General features: G+C 46.6%; 1 protein-coding gene, 1 long non-coding RNA gene and 2 other non-coding genes across 6 annotated transcripts; all 4 read right to left on the bottom strand.

Annotated features, from left to right (window-relative positions):
• Positions 1-10,015: 10,015 nt before the first annotated feature.
• LOC125722317 (U5 spliceosomal RNA) lies at positions 10,016-10,129 on the bottom strand. Its single transcript, XR_007386292.1, has one exon. It is a non-coding gene; the product is annotated as a U5 spliceosomal RNA (small nuclear RNA).
• Positions 10,130-10,538: 409 nt separating this feature from the next.
• On the bottom strand, positions 10,539-10,723 carry LOC125722309 (U2 spliceosomal RNA). The gene has a single exon (XR_007386284.1). It is a non-coding gene; the product is annotated as a U2 spliceosomal RNA (small nuclear RNA).
• Positions 10,724-14,153: 3,430 nt separating this feature from the next.
• LOC125722280 (uncharacterized) lies at positions 14,154-15,933 on the bottom strand. Its single transcript, XM_048998480.1, has 4 exons — positions 15,574-15,933; positions 15,121-15,330; positions 14,317-14,451; positions 14,154-14,165 (listed from the first exon to the last, which is right to left on the bottom strand). Exons 1-4 carry the CDS (start codon positions 15,904-15,906, stop codon positions 14,154-14,156), a joined length of 690 nt encoding a protein of 229 aa, XP_048854437.1. The 5' UTR covers positions 15,907-15,933.
• Positions 15,934-16,883: 950 nt separating this feature from the next.
• Positions 16,884-19,091, bottom strand: LOC125722281 (uncharacterized). 3 transcript variants are annotated; one of them, XR_007386255.1, is made up of 3 exons: positions 18,981-19,091; positions 17,685-17,795; positions 16,884-17,577 (listed from the first exon to the last, which is right to left on the bottom strand). It is a non-coding gene; the product is annotated as an uncharacterized LOC125722281 (long non-coding RNA). The 3 variants fall into 3 exon arrangements; XR_007386256.1 differs by having other exon boundaries at positions 18,991-19,074; XR_007386257.1 differs by lacking the exon at positions 18,981-19,091 and adding an exon at positions 18,355-18,487.
• Positions 19,092-19,802: the final 711 nt, after the last annotated feature.

Here is a 19,802-nt window from a genome sequence, read left to right as displayed (position 1 = left end):
GACTTTATATCTGAATCCGAATGTGGCCATTAGCAATGTCATATATATATATATATATATATATATATATATATATATATATATATATATATATATATATATATATAATATATATATTCAGGACGCTAATTGTCGCACTGCCTTTATTGTTATTTATTCTATTCTACTGCCTTTATTGGCCCTACTACCCCATTTCGTTGTGCTCATACACAATGACAGTAAAGTTGACTTTGACTTATGAAGTGAGAAGGCCATGGATAGAGAAGTTGTGCTAATGCTAACTGGGACTACGGCGGTCAGATTTATTGGACCCAGCTGATGGGCTCCACAAGTCCCCACGTGATCTGAGCCACAGATACAGCTAAACTGTCTGACAACAAGCCAGTGAAGTCAAACAGCCTGCAGGGCCAGTCACCCCATCTGGGCGCAGGAGCCCAAAACAGAACAAAGGCTTTTGTTTTCTGACTTTGACTCACAATTGGGCAAATAGTGATAAATCACCCTCCCCCCTGAGAGTTGCCCCAAAACACATCATCTTTCACACGTTGTTCTGTTGATCATGTCCCCAAGAGGGAAGCCAGACTTTCCCAGAATGGCAGCTGCTCACTGTAACATGCATTAAGAGACTGAAAAGTGCTGGTGAACATCCTGCCTGGACGCCGGCCACTGCGATGGTGTACATGAGTAGGGTGAATGGAATGATATATGTGGACTTTCATGGAATATAAACTGTGAATCGCCCATCTATCCAGCAAACCCCACTATAACAGTAATACCACCCAGTCCACCCGCCTGCATCGCAAATATCACCTGAAATATCAGGCGAAACATCAACACAAGCAGATGGCTTCCATATTAATGCAATGGGAGCAGAAACAGCTGTGGGCTGGCCCCCCATCCTGGTTTGTTCCCTGCCTCGTGCCCATTGCTTCCGGGATAGGCTCTGGACCCCCCGCGACCCAGTAAGCGGTTTGGACAATGGATGGATGGATATATATATATATATATATATATATATATATATATATTAGGCAGTCACATAAACTTTTAAAATGATCTCCATGTTGATTTAAACCTATGATATTATGTCTGTCAAACTGTTTGCCCTTAACCGTTTCAAAATCTCTCCTAAAGTCATCCCAGTATTGGCAGTATTTTCAATATACTCATGTATTTTTTGACATGACCACTAGCTCACCTCATATAGCTAATCAGTACCTCAGTGACTTTTCAAAACTAGTTTCATGAATTAATTGAGCTGGTGGTGAAATTTAACAAATACATGAAATGGCCGAGGTGAACCTGAGGAGAGGTTTAGGAACCATATTGGTGTTCATCTAGCCATCCAACAAGATATCAGTAACTTTTTGGAGAACATAAGAAATTCCTTTTAGTTTTTTTGTTTTACTCATAATTTGCACATGTTCTAATATTAAATTTTCTTTTTCATACTGAGAAAATATAAATTTACTACCCAGATAAATAGCTTTAAACATTTCCTATGACTTCCCTAAGACTTTTGCACAGTACTGTATATATCTCAGGATTCCTAATGAAACAGGATTTATGTGATTTTTTTCTGGTAATTGGTAATCACCTACACTACTTGATGATGATCAGGTGCTTTTCTGTTGTTGTTGTACTAACGTGACTTATTAAGATTTTATGTTATTTATGTTTACTTAGTTAATATATGATTAATTTGATTATATCATTATCTTTACTAAGTTACCTCAGGACCGCTGTAGGTTTTGAGTTAATAAACTGTCTGCCGTCTGCCGCCCCCTGCTGGCCAAAGCGTCGCCGCTGCGATATCAGGCTGCTGCGCTCAGTGAGCAGAGAGCGCGGATTAAGTCTGTTACTCAGTTACGTTCTGGGCAGCGCGGAACCGGGACATTAATGGGATAGAATAGGAAGCCTTTATTGTCAGTGTACAGGTAGCAAATACAATATATAGACGGAAATATAAAATATACATATAGAGGGGAGGGGAAAAGCTCCCCCCACTCATCAGGCTTAGATTTCATTACATTTTATTTTTTTCAGAATCAGAATTCACTCCATTGGTACAACTGCATGTACTATGAATTTGTTTAGGCAGTTTTGGTGCATTAACAGCCAACATAGAACATAAGTCAGAGAAAAACTGTCATTTTGTATGTTTGTTCAGCTTACAGAACCCAATTAGTTGTTTTATTAACATACATCACACTTCAGACAGAGTAAAAAGGGTTATACTGGTTATAAAGCAGAGATTTTACCTTTTTGCCACGGAGAAGCAGCGACATGTGAGACTTTGATACGGTAAAAATGATTCCTCCAGCACACAGTGAGCTATCCCAGCATGCACAGCGACACGGGGGAGTTTGGATAAACCCAAAACCCTGGATTGAGGGGTTCAGTGAATGAGGAGGTGAAGCTGTAAAGGAGGGTCAGTCCATCAGAGGAGACTCTGTAGAAGGACAGAGTACCAGCCGCCCGGTCCAGATACACTCCTACTCTGCGGGAGCCTGAGGGCTTTATGGGTATGACAGTCTGTTTATTATTGTGACAGAGTGTCTGTGAGGAGAGCAGATCAGCATCCATGACTTGTCATTGTATCCAAGCCCACAGTCACTCCCTCCTTTCCTCCTGATCCCTTTATAAGTCACTCCTATCCAGGCTCCATATCCATCCCACTCAGCCTCCCAGTAACAGCGGCCAGTCAGACTCTCTCTGCACAGAACTTGGTACCAGCCCTCAAATCTCTCTGGATGATCAGGATATGGCTGCTCTGCCCCTCTGTCACCTTCCTGTTCCCCCCTGACAGAGACACTTCTCTGTTTGCTGTGTTGGGGTCCAGCGTCAGCTGGCAGGAGTCTGTAGGCAAGAGGAAGAGCGATTGATCCCATGACGAAGCCCAGCATCTCCATCATTATCACTGTCACACCTCACACACTCACTAACACAGAACTCGCTCCAATACACACATTTTATTCCCAATATACTCATGTAGCCGCCCGAGTCTGCAGCGCTCCGGCTGCCCCCTGCGCTGTGAGACACGCCGCGCTGAGAGACTCGCTGGGGCCGAACTGCACTTTAGCCTGCGCTCTATTATTCTGTACGATACATAAAATATAAAAAGTCAAATATGTGAAATACCTCAGGAAATGTTGGTCGCTCCGCGCGACGCCGGCGGGAAGACGCGCCGAAATGACGCGGGTGTTAAACTAATAGGCTTAATTACAGGTAAATAAAATTACAAACAGCATTCATCAAACATATTAACCATAAAATTACACAACAAAGATTACCACTAAAAGTGAGTTTGTCTTTAGGTCACAATATGAACTTTTAATCCACTTTGGACACACACCTCACTCCAGCAGCGCGCCGATGCGACGCTCCCAACGCGGACTCATCTAGGCTGGTTCTCCGCAAAGCGCAGCACTCGCGTATTACACCGCGTATGCGTACATGGAAACGTTCATATTTCTCTGGTCAAGCTGTGTACTTTACACATGCGCACGTGCCCTATTTAAGTATTATTAGTAGTAATTCTGATATTCCCTGCACACGTACCACAGCCGCGAGGTCTGTGTATGTTTCGCTACGTTTTACAAATTCAGAGCGGCAGTTCACGGGGCTGCCAACTTTGATCAACTGGCTGGCGTGAGATTTTCAATTTGGGACAAGTCTGCACACATATGCATACGCATTTATATGTATGCAACAGTTCTATTACCTTGAAAATTGGCTGTAGGGTTTGCAAACTACCCCAATCCTCATCAAAATCATCTATGTTGGCGTTTAAAGACAAATTTGGAGTGCGGCAGGCGGTCGTCCGCGGAGGAGTAAAATGCATCATAAAAGTCTATACAAACACGTCCGCTTATACGCGCGCGGAGAGGTACCAGTCTGGCCGCCACGTGTTTTCTGTGTTGATCCCGGTTTCATCTGCTCGCCTACATGAAGATAACAAGACGCATGCGCGACGTGCAGTGCCACCAGAAATTGGCGTGGCAGTATGGTCACGTTTTGTCACGGAACATTGTCTTTACTAACGGTACAGATAGTATTAAAGTAGCATCTGATTTTTTTAAGAATGAGTGTCCAGAAGAGCTGTATATTTTCACAGACAAGAAAAAAATATTCCGAACACTATTGTGTCCTTCTTTGTACAATGTCTTCAAAATTTAATGGCAGTATAAGTTTCTAAGAAAGCAGTGTCATGCGTACAAGGTACAATGAAATTCTAACCTGAAATTCTTACTTGCCTACTTTCATAAGCAGCATTATTTTTCATACAGTTCCATCCATCTATCGATTTTTCTGCCACTTATCTAATATATAACATATAATCTATTTGTGTGTGTGTGTGTGTGTGCGCGGTTATATATATATATATATATATATATATATATATATATATATATATGATAGACGTAGCAATCCCAAGCGATGGTAACATCAGGAAGAAGGAACATGAGAAGCTCGAGAAATACCAAGGGCTGAGAGAAGAGCTACAAAAGATGTGGAAGGTGAAGGTAACAGTGGTCCCAGTGGTAATTGGAACACTCGGGGCAGTAACGCCCAAACTGGGAGAGTGGCTCCAACAGATTCCAGGAATGACATCTGAGATCTCTGTCCAGAAGAGCGCAATCCTAGGAACAGCTAAGATACTGCTCAGGACCCTCAAGCTCCCAGGCCTCTGGTAGAGGACCCGAGCTTGAAGGACAAAGACCGCCCACAGGAGGGCGAGTGGGGAATTTTTTATACATATATATATACATATATATATATATATATATATATATATATATATATATATATATATATACATATATATACATATATATATATATATATATATATCCATCCATCCATCCATCCATTTTCCAAACCGCTTATCCTACTGGGTCGTGGGGGGTCCGGAGCCTATCCCGGAAGCAATGGGCACGAGGCAGGGAACAACCCAGGATGTTACGTTGTGACACAGACCCCGACGGATTAATCACCTACGCAAGTACCGACCCACGATCTTCGTTCAATTAAGAAGGTGCTTCCAGCCTTAGAGCCTCAGTTTACGTAAGTACAACGCCATGTCTACTGTTCCGTGTTCTGAGTGCAATATGTTTAGCTATTCTTCTCCAGTCATTAGCGGTATTTATACATGTGAGAAGTGTCAGTTAGTCGCTAGACTGACGGAGAAGATTGTAGTGTTAGAGGGACGTATCCGGACGTTACATAACATTCAGGAGAATGAGAGTTTTATTGACTCAGTATTAGCGGCTCCGGATATGTCCGCGATAGCCAGTCAGTCTCCCCCTGCTCCGGCAGCAGAGCCTTCGCAGCAAGGCGAGTGGGTGACGACCCGGCGGCATAGTCGCAAATCCAAACCAAACTTACACCGGCACCATTCGCCTATCCGCGTTTCCAACAGGTTCTCCCCACTCAGTGAAACTCCCTCTGAGACGCCTGTGGCACCTAGTGCTCTAGTAATTGGTGATTCTATTCTAAGAAACGTGAGAGTAGCGACTCCAGCGACCATTGTAAATTGTCTCCCGGGTGCCAGAGCGGCCGACATCTCGGCAAATTTAAAAGTGCTGGCTAAAAGTAAAAGTAAATACTCTCAGATAGTTATCCACGTCGGCACTCATGATGTCCGATTGAGGCAATCGGAGATCACTAAGGCAAATTTTAAAGAGGTGTGCAGCCTTCCGAAGAAGATGTGTGTGTCAGTAACGTGCTCTGGCCCCATCCCTGCTAGACGTGGCGATGAAATGTACAGCAGATTATCGTCGCTACATCGCTGGCTGTCGGAATGGTGCCCGATAAATGGTGTGTGTTATATAGACAACTGGAGGATGTTCTGGGGTAGGCCTGGGCTTTTGAAGAGGGACGGTATTCACCCCTCGCGGGCTGGTGCCGACCTCCTGTTTAAAGCATAGCTCGTAGTCTACAGGCAAATCGCTGACTAACTAGAGCCAAGTCCAGGCGGCAGGCAAACCGGCATAACCGACCGCCTGCTAGTCGCTTAGAGTCGTCGCCTAGGGTTCATTTCATTGAGACTGTGTCTGTTCCCCGCGTCTTTAATCATGGAGGACTATTCCACCGTGGAGTGTGCCATAATAACTTAATTAAAATCACAATGAATCCGTTACTAGAAAACAGCTGTGACGCAATATTTAAACTTAAACTTGGACTTCTGAATATAAGATCACTGGCCCCTAAAGCACTATTAATAAATGAAATAATTACTGATTTTAGTCTTGGTGCCCAATGCCTTACTGAGACCTGGCTTAAACCGGATGAATTCATGGCACTAAATGAATCTACTCCAGTGGAACACAGGTATAAGCATAACCCGCGACCAAATCGCAAAGGTGGTGGTGTTGCTGCAATTTTTCAGTCCAACTTAGGAGTGTCTGAGAAATGTGGTGTGAGTTTCAGCACATTTGAAACTCTTGTTCTTAGCCTTGCTGGCTCATCTCTTTCTAGTTCTTCACCCCAAATCACCATGGTTATTGTGTATAGACCGCCTGGGCCGTACAGTGATTTTCTTAAGGAATTTGCTGATTTTTTAACAAACCTGGTGGTCAGTACTGACAAAGCCGTTATTGTGGGTGATTTTAACATTCATATGGAGAAGGATAATGATCCTTTAAAAACAGCGTTTGCAGCTATTCTTGACTCTGTAGGTGTATGTCAGAATGTAGTCGGGCTACTCATGTCTGTAACCACACCCTTGATTTGATTATTAGTCATGGCATCCTGGTGGAAAATGTGTCTATTATGCCACAGAGTCCTCTGCTCTCAGATCATTACTTGTTAACATTTGAAATCCAGTATAGCCTCCTGTTGACCACCACTCCAAAGTATAGAATCAGACGTTCTATTAAGGCACTAACTACAACAACATTTATGAAACAACTTCCACAGTCCTTCAGCCTTACATCTGAAGCATCGTGTGTAAATGAACTTGAGCAGGCAACTTCAAACATGGAAAAATCCCTTCGCAGCACTCTAGATCTTGTGGCTCCACTTAGGAGTGTAAAGCATAGCAATAACAAACCTGCCCCCTGGTACTCTGATAATACACGTGAACTCAAACAGGCATCACGCGAGCTAGAGCGAAAATGGCGCTCAACTAAACTGGGAAGTTTTTAAATCTGCCTGGAAAGAGAGCCTCTCTAAATACAGACAAGCACTAGTGACTGCTAGGTCTGTGTATCTCTCCAGATTAATAGACATGAACAAAACCAATCCTAAATTCCTATTTGAATCCGTGGCTAGGATAACACAGAATTCCTCATTAAACTTGCAAATCCCGCAAGCTCTTAAGAGTGATGACTTTCTTACATTTTTTAATGGTAAGATAACTACAATTAGACAGACTATACAGTGCACACCTTTACCTACTTACGGCTGCCTGCCTCCTGTTAGTCTTATGCCTACCAATAATGAGACCTTTGAATCATTCATTCCTATTACACACTCAGAACTTTTGAGCTTAATTTTCTCCTGTAAATCCTCTACTAGCCTTGTAGACCCAATTCCTACAAAATTCTTCAAGGAAATTGCACCACAGATTGGCACTACCGTGTTAAATGTGTTAAACTCTTCTCTTAAGCTTGGATATGTTCCAAAACCTTTTAAAATGGCTGTTATCAGACCCGTCCTAAAGAAACCAAATCTTGAACCCAGTGTTTTAGGAAACTATAGACCTATTTCAAATCTTCCTTTCATTTCAATGATCATGGAAAAGGTTGTAGTTCGTCAGTTGTCCTCTTTCCTACAAAAAACTAATGCCAATGAATTATATCAGTCTGGCTTTAGACCAAACCATAGCACAGAAACTGCTCTAGTCAAAGTAATGAATGATTTACTTGTGGCTTCTGACCGTGGTTGTGTATCTCTGTTGGTATTGCTAGATTTAACTGCAGCGTTCGATACTGTGGACCATAATATCCTCTTGGACCAGTTAGAAGGTGTAGTTGGCATTACAGGGACAGCACTTTCTTGGTTCCGCTCATATTTGTCTGATTGCTATCAGTATGCCCATGTGAACAATGAATCATGCAAGGCCACTAAAGTTGAATATGGTGTCCCACAGGGATCAGTCCTGGGCCTGTCTCCATAGACGCCCCTGTATGTGGGCCTGGACATGCTACCTCTTGGTAACATTATTAGAAATCATGGTATTGGGTTTCATTGTTATGCAGATGATACACAGTTGTACATATCTGTTAACCCTGATGATATATCACTGCTATCTCTGTTAGAAGACTGCCCATTAGATATCCAGTGCTGGATGGTAAAAAAATTCCTTATGTTAAACACAGAAAAAACAGAAGTTCTGGTAATTGGTCCCAAGGCTGCTAGAAATAAGTTCCACCACCTCAACGTTGGTAACCTTCCTACACAACCTAACATGGTAGTTAGAAATCTTGGCATTCTTGTCGATTCAGATCTATGCTTTGATGCTCACATAAGAAGTATTACTAGAACTGCATTTTATCATCTACGGAACATACCCAAGCTTCGTAAGATGCTCTCACTTAATGTTGCAGAAAAACTAATACATGCCTTCGTAAGTTCCAGACTGGATTACTGTAATGCCCTCCTATCGGGTTGCCCGTCTGGATCCTTGCATAAACTTCAGATGGTACAGAATGCTGCAGCCAGAGTTCTAACACAAAAAAATTTGATCATATTACACCGGTCTTATCCTCTCTTCACTGGCTGCCAGTTAATTAAGTCTCGAATTGACTATAAAATACTGCTATTAACTTATAAAGCACTAAATGGCCTTGCACCAGAATACCTTAGTGATCTGCTGATCACATACAACCCTCCACTCTTGCTTCGCTCTCAAGCCATGGGATATCTGTTAGTGCCTAGGGTAGAAAGAGCTACGTCAGGCTGCAGAGCTTTCTCCTACAAAGCTCCTCAGCTGTGGAATGGTCTTCCACCGGATGTGTGGGTTTCAGGTTCACTCACAATATTCAAGTCCAGACTAAAAACACACCTGTTTAGTTTAGCGTATAGGGACACTAGTTCTAGCCCTAGCTAACTCTTCACTCCCAGTCAGACCTGTAGTGTGAGGTGTAGAGCTGGGTGGGGATCGGTGCCATTGGCTTTGGATGAACTGGATTGTCAGTGCTGTCACTCTAGCTTTGCAATCTCTTGTGGAACTGGAGTGCTGACATTTCAGGGACTCCCCATGCCTGCATTCCCACTTGCCTCTCCCTCCTACTGATGCTGCCATAGCCATATCTGCCGGAGCTTGCAGATTGCACTTCATATTGTACTCACCTAGCTTTTAGCACTGCCAATAGCCTCCTCTACTATGCCTAATTGTACATTTTATTTCCCCTACTCCTCCTGGGGGGTGATGCCTGGAGACCTCAATCTATCAAGATATCCAGCACACCCGGCCACATGTGACGTCGCCACCACCAGTGACGTCCCTGCATCCAGCTCGCCGTTCTGATCTTCCATGTATGACCCGCTGCCTTACCTCTGGTTGCCTGGCAATTGGAAGAAGACTCGGCTTCGGCATTGGCTTGTCATCTTCCTTGCTCTCCTCTCTCTATTTGACTATCTCTGCCGGCCCCTGGAGGATGGGCTCCCCCTTTGAGTCTGGTCCCTCTCAAGGTTTCTTCCTTCTAGGGAGTTTTTCCTTGCCACTGTCGCCTATGGCTTACTCACTGGGGGCTTTGGGTGAGAATACTGTAAAGCGCTTTGAGACAATGTAATGTTGTGATAATACACTATATAAAAATAAATTTGTTGTTGTTGTACACTTTATCTTAGCCAAAAGGCCGAGAAGCGATGCCCGCAGACTGCGCCCCGCCGGGCTCCGCCATGTGGGATGCCGACGGAGCTGGCGCGGCTGGGTCCTCGCCAGCCTCTCTGGGAGGTGGCGCCCGGCGAGACCACGCACGATCCCAGAGGACCAGAAACACGCCACTGGGCAGATACAGCCGGCCGCTAAGCCGGGCACAGTCTTACTTTGATACAGCGGCGGTGCAGCTCTGCTTGCACAGAGCCTCCAAAAATACAGTGAACTCATCGCTATCCCTCTCCACGGAAATCTTTAGTAAAAGGCGAAAGATTTATACGGGATGAAGAGAGACCCGAGTCGATGCAGAGCCGTCGCTCAGCAGGTGGCCGCTAGCCGGGCCTCCGTGACGCCCCCGCTCGGGGTTGAATTCTCGGGGGCGTCGCAGCCACCGGCCTCGGGGCCCCGACTCCTCCCTGTCCTCCTGGCATCTGAAAGATCAGCAATCATGTAAACAGACATGAGAGAAAATTCAAAAGGCAAAGATGACGGCCTGCCTTACCTCAGCACAGCTGCCCACCCCTCAGAGAGCGTATCATGACCATGCTTTTTATATAAAAAAAAAAGAAAAAAAAAAACGGAGGGAAGCGGGACCGGCGCACGGACAGAGTCGGTCCCTCACGACACCGGCTAACCGCCTGGCAAGCGGCGCAGGCTCTCGGTCTGATAAGCGGAACACCGATCAGCTCTGTCTTTCAACAGCAGGGGGCAGTAGAGGTGCACCGTTCCCAGAAACACTGCAATACCGGGTCGATGCGTGGAGCGGACGGGGCAAGCCCCACTTCCGGCTCCCTGTTCCAAAAATCCGCTTAATATGTGGTCCCCTCCATGGGGGACGTATCAGATATTAAACTGATAAGAACAGATTTTTTTTTCCATGCTTTATTAAACAGTTCTGTACATTTTAAAGTCACACAATAAAACACCTTTAAAACAATATTAAACAAATATATTACAGAACCATTCCCTATAGGATAAGCAAAACATAACAATAAAAACAAGTAATACATATACACACTTTAAAATCTAATTACAATCATACGGCCATTAACATAATTAAAATGTCACCTCAAATGCAAGCCATTAAAATATTAAAACCTTAAAAAAGGAACAGACTCGTAGACCTCAGGCCTCGGCACAAGGGTCGGGTTAAAACAGGGTTATGCATCATCCTAAAACACATAAAATCAATGGCCTCAGGCTAAAAAACTGGTTAGTCACAGACATGGCACAGCACATAGAATAAAATGTTAATAAATACAGTTCATGTTAATACATAAAGGTGCTAAAAGTGACCAACCACAGCCGTGCTCAATCTCAGTACATGCAGTTAATTAAAATTTCCAACACCATACACGCACAAAAAACAAAGCACACTTACCTAAAACCCAAAGTACCTCCTGTGTGCTTCAGGACAGTGCGTCATGTCGACCCTGTAGGATGGAGCGTCACCACCTAAATGAAACGGGGCTAAAGCCAAAAGAGGCCCTTCCACCTCTCCTTGGCCTCGTGGTAGCCCCGTTGGATGACGTCGGTCTCCATCCTGAAACCCAAATCGGCCCGGATTTTGCGGAATACCCCTTGTGCCTCCAGACGAACCCCTCTGCGGATGAGCGCGGTCCTGGCATTCCAAAGCTCTCGCTTGGTAATGCTGACCAGCAGCCACATCCAGGGGCCGAAGGGGTTATGGAGGTTGGGGTCCCACCCCTTCAACATCTTGTCGTAGGTCAGACCGGTGATGGTCTCATCCTCGCTGCACTCGGGCCTGGGGCAGCAGGGGTGTCTGGTCAGCTTATGCCTGTGCAAGACGTCCCTGACTGGCAGCTTACCATGAAGGCACTGCCAGTTCAGGTCCTGCAGCCTGTGATCCAAACCCTTAGGCTGGATTCTCACCCATGTGCCTTCCTCCAGGCCCAAAATGGCCCGAGTCTCCCTATGACCAAGCAAAGCCTTGTAAAGCGCTCTGTGCTTGGTCAGGGCCTCTGTCTTGACACCTGCCGGAATAGACTTACTCCACTTGACAGCGTGGCTGTAGTGGACCGGCAGGGTCTCAGCCTTGGGGCCGAGGTTGGTCCACGACGCCACCAGACGTCTCATGGGGAGAGCCAGCCACAGACGCACAAAGTGCTGATGGGGGTGCTCGAGGGGAGCTGCCAGGCGCGTGCAGAGCTGCGAGAAGAACAGGCAGTCAAGCTTGAGAGGAAAGTCAATAACGTCCCTCCCCCCACTGTCCTTTCCGAGATACATCACTTCCCTACGCACGTACTCATACCTGCCCCCCCAGACGAGGTTAAAAACGTCCCTCGTCAGGCCCCTCCGCATGAAGCGGGGCAAAGGGTACACATGTGCAAGGTAGAGCAGGGTGGGAAGAATATCCACTTTTAAGGCTAAAACCTTACCTTGGAAGGACAGGGACCTGGACTTCCACAGTCCGATCTTCCGCCTGGCGATCGCCAACCGCTCCTCCCAGTTCAACCGGGCGGCACCATCCGAAAGGAAGTTGACCCCCAAAACTTCGAGAGGTCCGTCAGAGGGTGAGACCACCTGCAACGTCCTCCCTCGCCTTCCAGCTGCCGAAATACTTGGCCACCGACTTACTGAGGTTGAGCGTCGCGCCAGAGGCCCAACCGAACACGTGAACGAGGCTCAAGGCATGACCGAGAGACTGATCCGAGCAGACGAAAAGCGTGGTGTCGTCTGCATACTGGGTCAGTTTAACAGTTGTCCCCCGACTTCCTGGGATAAGAAGGCCATCGACCCCGGGCGCACGCCAGTGGCTCTATATAGAGTGCGTAGAGGAGGGGGGAGAGGGGACATCCCTGCCTCACTCCACTCCGCTGGGGCACCAAATCACTCAGGAAGCCATTGATAACAACATGGCTCCCAACTTCGTTATACAAAGTGTGTAACCACCCCAGGTAATTGGGCCCGAAGCCAAACTTACCCAATACTTTGAACAGGAAGCAGTGATCTACCCGGGCGAAGGCTTTCTCCTGGTCCAAGCTGACCAGCAGGAGAGGGAGGTTCCTATCCTCCACCCAGGCGATGGCGTCGCGGATGAGGTGGAGATTCCATGTCGCCGATCGACCCGGTACTCCACACGTCTGGTCGCTGTGAACCAGATGAGCCATGGCCTTCTTCAGGCGTTCGGTAAGGGTCTTTGCGATGAGCTTTGTGTCTACACAAAGCATGGTCAGGGGCCTCCAGTTGCCAAGGTCGGCCCGATCGCCCTTCTTGTGCAACAAAGAGAGGACCCCCGACCTCATGCTCCTAGTGAGCAAACCCCGGCGCTGAACGTCCTCTACAACCTGCAGTAATTCCGGCCCGAGGACATCCCAAAAGGTGGAATAAAATTCCACCGGGAGCCCATCAAGGCCAGGTACCTTGCGGCGGTTCATCTTGCCAAGCACTGCGGTCAGCTCGGCCAAGGTGATGGGGGCTTCTAAGCCGTCCCGGATGTCACTGGGAAGACAAGGTGAGATGTTATCTAGGAAGCGCTCCCCAGCAACCGGGTCCGTATCCCTAACATTGAAAAGGTTAAGGTAAAACAATTTAGCAACCTCCAGCATGTCTGATGTATCCTTGACTATACTGCCATTTGAGGCACGGAGAGAGCTAAAGCTCTTCTCCTCCCGGGCTTCCCTGGCTCTGTGGAAAAAAAAAGAATTGCACTTTTCATTATTTTCCACCTCAAATATTTTGTCGCGGAGCATTTGGGCCGAGGCAGCCTGTTCATGCAGGCGCCTCAGCTCACCCTTTATGTCAAGCAGCCGCTCGTGGTTGATGGTGCCCCCGTTGTTGTGAGCGGCGTATTCATCCCGCAACCTTCTCTCCAGCCGCCGAATGGAGAACTTCTTCTCCATCCTGCGCTGCTTGCTGTACTGCATGGAGAAGGTTCGGATCCTGTCCTTCACACTCTCCCACCATTCGGCCACGGAGGGGAAGGTAGGCTTGTCCTTCTGCCACTCGGAGAAGTGATCTAAAAAAAGGTGTCTAAAATCTCTCTCCTCCAGGATCTGCAGGTTCATTTTCCAATAGCCGCCCCCACATACAGGGGCGTCTATGGAGACAGTGGCCTCCACTGCCAGATGGTCAGTGGGCCACTGTGGGGAGAGGGACACCTTTTTAAAAGCAACGGGGGGTGAAGCTAAAATGTAGTCGATGCGGCTGCTGGCTCCGCGACTATTATGCCAGGTGAAGCCCGGCATGCTGGGGTTGCATGTTTTAAAACCGTCAACAAGTTTAAAGGAACGAATAAAATGGCGAAAATGCCCTGAGCTGACATCCTGTCTACCCTCCAACGAGATGTTAAAGTCCCCTCCTAAAATCAAGTGTCGATCTGTGACACAGAACGGGGACAACTCTTCAAAGAGAGTTATACGGGACGAGGCCTCCACTGGAGCGTAGACATATATGGCCCAGAGGCGCTGTCCCCTCCATGTGGCGTCCACTCCCAAAACCCTGCCCTGAAGGACGGTAAACGCACTTACTTCTTCAAAGGCGCGGTCGCCAAAAAGGATCCCGACGCCTGAGGAGTGGACGCCACCTACGCTCCAGTAGGATCTACCCCTCTTCCACTGTCGTGAAAAGAGAGCCTCGTCCCGCTGGTCCCGGAGGTGGACTTCCTGCAGAAAACAAATGCTGAAGGGAGAAGATGCCAGCTGGTTAAAAACAGATGTGCGTTTTAAAATGTTCCTCAAACCCCTTACATTCAAGGTGACAATATTAAAATTGGCCATAGAATGTTAAAATAATAAAATACAATTAAAAACAACAAACTAAAATAATAAAAGCCAGCCATTAAAAACAATACTGTCCTACTGCCCCCCCTCCTCAGTCAACCTCAAAAGGTCCCCCAATTCCAGCCCCCCCAGGTACTCCTGTTCATTAGCAGTGTCCTGTTGACCGCTGTACTCCTGGGGGGGTACAGGGGACTGTCCCAAGTCCCACACCAGACGGGGGGCCTCTAACATCGGGGAGGGGGGACACTGTCGGCCTTGGTCCCCGGCCGCCACTGCTGGCGAGGTGGCCGCCGGAGGGCTGGATGCGTCGGGTTGCGCCTCCCTTCTGCTCTTCTTCCTCCCCCGGGGGGATGCACCGCTCTTCTTTCGCCTGCTGCTGACGCCTGGAGCCAGGGCGAGCTGCTCCACCTTGTTCGGAGACCCCTCCTGCATTGGTGTCGCACTCGAAGGGGCCTCCTCCACCTCGACCAGGGCTTCTCCTCCTGCCCCCGTCGCCGGCTGTTCCCGCCCAGTCGTGGGGGCTAGAGCTCCCCCACCATTCTCCGAGCCGACTGCTCTTTTACCCGACAGAGCGTCGGCATATGTAGTCTTTTTCTGTGGGCAGGAACGAGCCAGATGGTCCTCGCCGTTACAGTGCTTGCAGCGACGGGGGCCCTTGCAGTCCCTGGCCATGTGCCCCGACTCCAGGCAGTTGCGGCAGCGCAGATTGGCGCATCCCTCCAGGGTGTGTCCAAAGCTGTGGCACTGCCGGCAGAAGGGAGGCTGTCCAGAATAAAAAAGGTATGCCTTATTGCCCTGTAGGTTAAAATAGGCTGGGGGGTGGCTAAAACCACCTGCGCCATTAGCGTCCGGGCGCAGGCGGGCCTGGAACTGGCGTCGGCCAGTCCAGATCCCCAGCTCATCCCGGATGTCCCTGTGGCCAGGAAGGAGGTCCACATACTTTTTTAAAAACTGGGTGACGGCCTCAGCGGTAATGTGTGGGTTAAAACAATGGACGGTTATTACCCGCTTGTCGGGCCACCACAGCGGCTCGATGTTGTAACGTCCGAGGAGAGGGTGCTGGGCCCTCTCCTTGCTCCGCTCCAGGACCTTGCTGCAGCTGTCATCGGTGGACAAAGTGACCTCAAAGAATTGGAAGGGCCCATTCCGCTGTACACAAAGAATACGAAGGCCCAGTGCTTTGAAGGCCACCTCCCGGATGAAGGCCAGCCGGTCGGGGAAGGTGCCCACCTCCTCCTCAGCCCTCCAGCAGAACCGGGCGGTATTCCGCAGGCCCCCGCCTGCTACCAGCCACGGCCCGCTGAAGGGCTTCCTCGATGGTCTGCCGGCCGTTGTCATCCGGGAAGGTCCACCGACATCGCCGCTGGAGCAGAGTCCTTCCGCCGCCGTGGTCCCGCCGCCCGCCAATCTGGGATGAGTCGAGCAGAGCTAAACTATAAAACCAGCTAAAAATAAAAACACCAGTTCGCCCAGCAGGGCGGCGGACAAGCCACCAGCCACTGCGGGATCCCCAGCCTACTAAAAACAGAAATAAAAGCAGGGATAAAAGGCTAAAAAGGAAGGCACGGGTCGCCCCGTGGCAGCGGCGGTCAAGCCACCTGCTGGTCACGCCTTAGGTTCACCGTGCCTTCCTCTAAAAAACCCGACGCAGTCCGTAAAAACCGGTAAAAAGTCAGTAAAATCCACTTGATCTTAGCCAAAAGGCCGAGAAGCGATACCCGCAGACTGCACCCCGCCGATTTTTAAATAATATTATGCTTGTACTACTTACATTAACACAAAATCACAATCTAAAAGGCTGAAACACCATGCAAATCAATGCCAACCCAGTACAATAAGAATTTTAAGGATAACATTTAACAAGTAGAACTACCTGCAGAACTATTACCCTTAAAACAGGCAAAAGAGCAATTCCACCAGCAAATACAATTATACACCATTAAAATCTAATTACATGGCCAATAAAACAATTAAAATGTTACCTTATATGCATACCAATAAAAAGTTAAAACAAAAAGAAAAAGTTCAAAAAGGAACATACCCGCAGACTTCCGACCTCTGCACAAGGGTCGGGCTAAAACACTGTCATACACCTTCCTAAAACACATAAAAGCAGTAACCTTAGGAATAAAATAGGTCAATCACAGAATAAACAGCACAACAGATAAAATAAAATGCTAATAATGTTAATACTGATGAATATGTGCTAACAGTGATCAACCAAAAAAGTGCTCAGTAAATTCTGTACATGCCATTAAATAAAATCCAAACCAAATAAAACACAAGCCCAGAAAAAGAAAGCAAACTTACATAAAACCTGAGGTGTCCTTTGTGTGCTTCAGGAAAGTGCATCATGTCAACCCTGTAGGATGGAGTGTCACCACCTAGACGTACTGGGGCAGCCTAGGATCAAGGCAGTTAGATGGATGTCAGCTTACCTCTAGGGGTAGGTCGTTTAGGTGGATGGCAGCTTATTTCTGTGATCAGGGTGTTTGGGCAAATGTCAGCTTGCCTCTGAGATCAGAGTGTTTAGGTGGAAGCGAGGTTACCTCAGGGGTCAGGGGGCTGGGTCACAGGCAGCCTACCTCTGGGGTTAGGGCATTTGGGTGGATGTGAGCTTACCTGAGGCGCCTGCGTGTTTGGGTGGACAGCAGCTTGTCTCTGAGATCAGAGCATTTGGGTGGATGGCAGCCTACCTCTGGGGTTAGGACATTTGGGTGGATGTGAGCTTACCTGAGGGGTCTGCGTGTTTGGGTGGACAGCAGCTTGCCTCTGGGATCAGGGTATTTGGGTAAATGTCAGCTTACCCCAGAGAACAAGGCGGTTAGATGGAAGGTAGTTTACCTCTGGGATCAGCATGGTTGGGTGAATGGCAGATTACTTCTGGGAACAATGTGTTTGCGTGGATGGCAGCCTACATCTGGGATCAGGGTGTTTGGGTGGACAGTGCTTTGCCTCTGTGATCAGGGTGTTTCGGTAGACAGCAGCTTACCACTGGGATCAAGCAGCCTGAGTGGATGAAAACATACCTCTTATCAGAGTGTTTGGGTTTATGTCATCTTAACGCTGGAGTTAAGGCGCTTGGTTGGATGCAGTTGGTTGGATAAGAGCTTTACCTTTGGAATTAGGGCATCTGAGTAGATGACAGCTTAACTCTGCGATCAGGGTGTTTGGGTACATGTCAGCTTAGCTCTGGGGTCACGGTGTTCGGTTGGATGTGAGCCTTCCTGTGGAGTCAGGGCGTTTGGGTGAACAGCAGCTTACCTCTGGGGTCACAGCGTTTGTGTGTAGGGCAGCTTACTACAGCTAACTCTCAATTAGTTTAACTGAATTTATCCTAAAAAATTATATTTATCTCTATACCTGACACACAAAATACTGTGACTTATATATAATGTGGCATGTTGTAAATGCAACCAGTAATCAGAAGACAGTGTGACATGTGCTGCACGCCAGGGCAATTTCAGAATCCCAAATCAGATCTGTAGTTAACACCAAGCTATGGTAAACCAAGTGGCAACTATATACATGTATGGAAATCACACAACCCGAAAAACATATTAATACACAGGTATGTCTGACTCACTATCAAAAACGATGTAAACTTCCCTGTAGTAGTTAATAGATTAACAGACACAAAAAACCCAGAGGTACACCAACGAAAACACAGTGCAATGCTAGTACCAACTAGCAAGAACTAGCTAACCAGCTAAAAAGTCGCAATTAACTTCTAAATTATCGAAACCCAGCTACATCGATAAGTACAAAAATTACCACGGAACATACATGTATTAGTTTAATAAAGTTTAAGCAGAAATTATCTAAATAAATCCGGCTTTGGTTTTGTTTGCCGGAGCTCGAACGTCGGACATCTCTTACTCAAAGGGCGCGAACTTCGGCCGGTTTGTGGCAAAGTAACCATGACAACCGCCTGCCGCTGGCGCCACACAACGTCGTTGACCGCAGTCAGACTCTCGCGTGTTTATGTCTGACTGACGCCGCCATAATGAGATTTAGTAGTACTAACGTTAAAAAAAGCTCTTACCAACCTCATTTCACTGTATCCTATGCACGTCAATTTATTTAGCTTTCAACAAACTTAATTTTACAGAACAGAATTTCTGTATTGCCTCATATATATATATATATATATATATATATATATATATATATATGTGTGTGTTCATTAATTTTCTCTAGTCAACGCACTGAATTACGACGGCCAATATTATGTATTATTTTGACAATAATATAAGTAGATTATTCTTTTACTATATGTAAATTCCTTAATTATATTCCATTGCTACTTTACAAAAGCCTTCAGGGAGTTTGGTCTTTTCATGACAACTAACCAAGTGTCTAACCAGTGTTTACCTGAATAATACAGAAAATTAAATGACACTTAAACTCACCTGGACGTACCTTTTACAGTCGTTTAAACCGTCATGAGCAATGCTGAAATCACTGTTGCAAACAGTTCAGCGCGTAACATTGTCATTATTTTTCATCCGTATTAAACAAGGACACGTTTTTGTGTAGTCTTTGGTGAAATGCATTTTATATTTTCGTTTTTCGAGACACTCTCCCTCCGCCGTGACGCTCCATGGAACCGATACCTTCGGTTCTCTAGGAGTTAAATAAAAGCCCGCCCGCATTGAAATATGATTGGCTTATATGGCTAAGTAAACCAACCAGGATGCTGTCTGTCTAGCACTGGCTGCATGAAGAGTCACACATATAAGGATCCACACATATGCACGTTCTCTCTTTCTCTCTATCCCTCTCTCTCTCGCTCATTCCTAGCTCATTTACTTGCTCATTTGTGCGCGCTACTGTCTCGCGTGCATGCTCTTGTTTGCTTGCTCTAGTTTCCGGGATATTTTTTTTTAATTCAGGGGCATCAGGGAGCCGCTGTCAATATGCGGGAGACTTGGGATGTCTGGATAACTGCTTATTTGTACTATAATGATAACTGATCATTTCCAGGGAGCCTTGATGATATTCTAAATTGTGCAGGGTTATATAAGTACTGTGAAGCTGTCGTTATCTAGTTAAATGTTTACAAATATTTATTATTTTATTATATTTCATGTATATTTTCAACTTATTCACACCTTATTGTACCATGCGTCCATGCATACTTTACTGTAAAATCAGACAGATAAACGTTTAGAAAAATAATCGATTCTACAACTTAACTTGCAGCTGTCCAATTACACATCCATATTTTATTG

Source organism: Brienomyrus brachyistius, unplaced genomic scaffold (assembly GCF_023856365.1).
Source record: "Brienomyrus brachyistius isolate T26 unplaced genomic scaffold, BBRACH_0.4 scaffold37, whole genome shotgun sequence".
In the NCBI taxonomy this organism is placed as follows: domain Eukaryota; kingdom Metazoa; phylum Chordata; class Actinopteri; order Osteoglossiformes; family Mormyridae; genus Brienomyrus; species Brienomyrus brachyistius.
The sequence above is the reverse complement of the archived record's forward strand: the minus strand, read 5'-3'. Positions and strand labels throughout refer to the sequence as shown.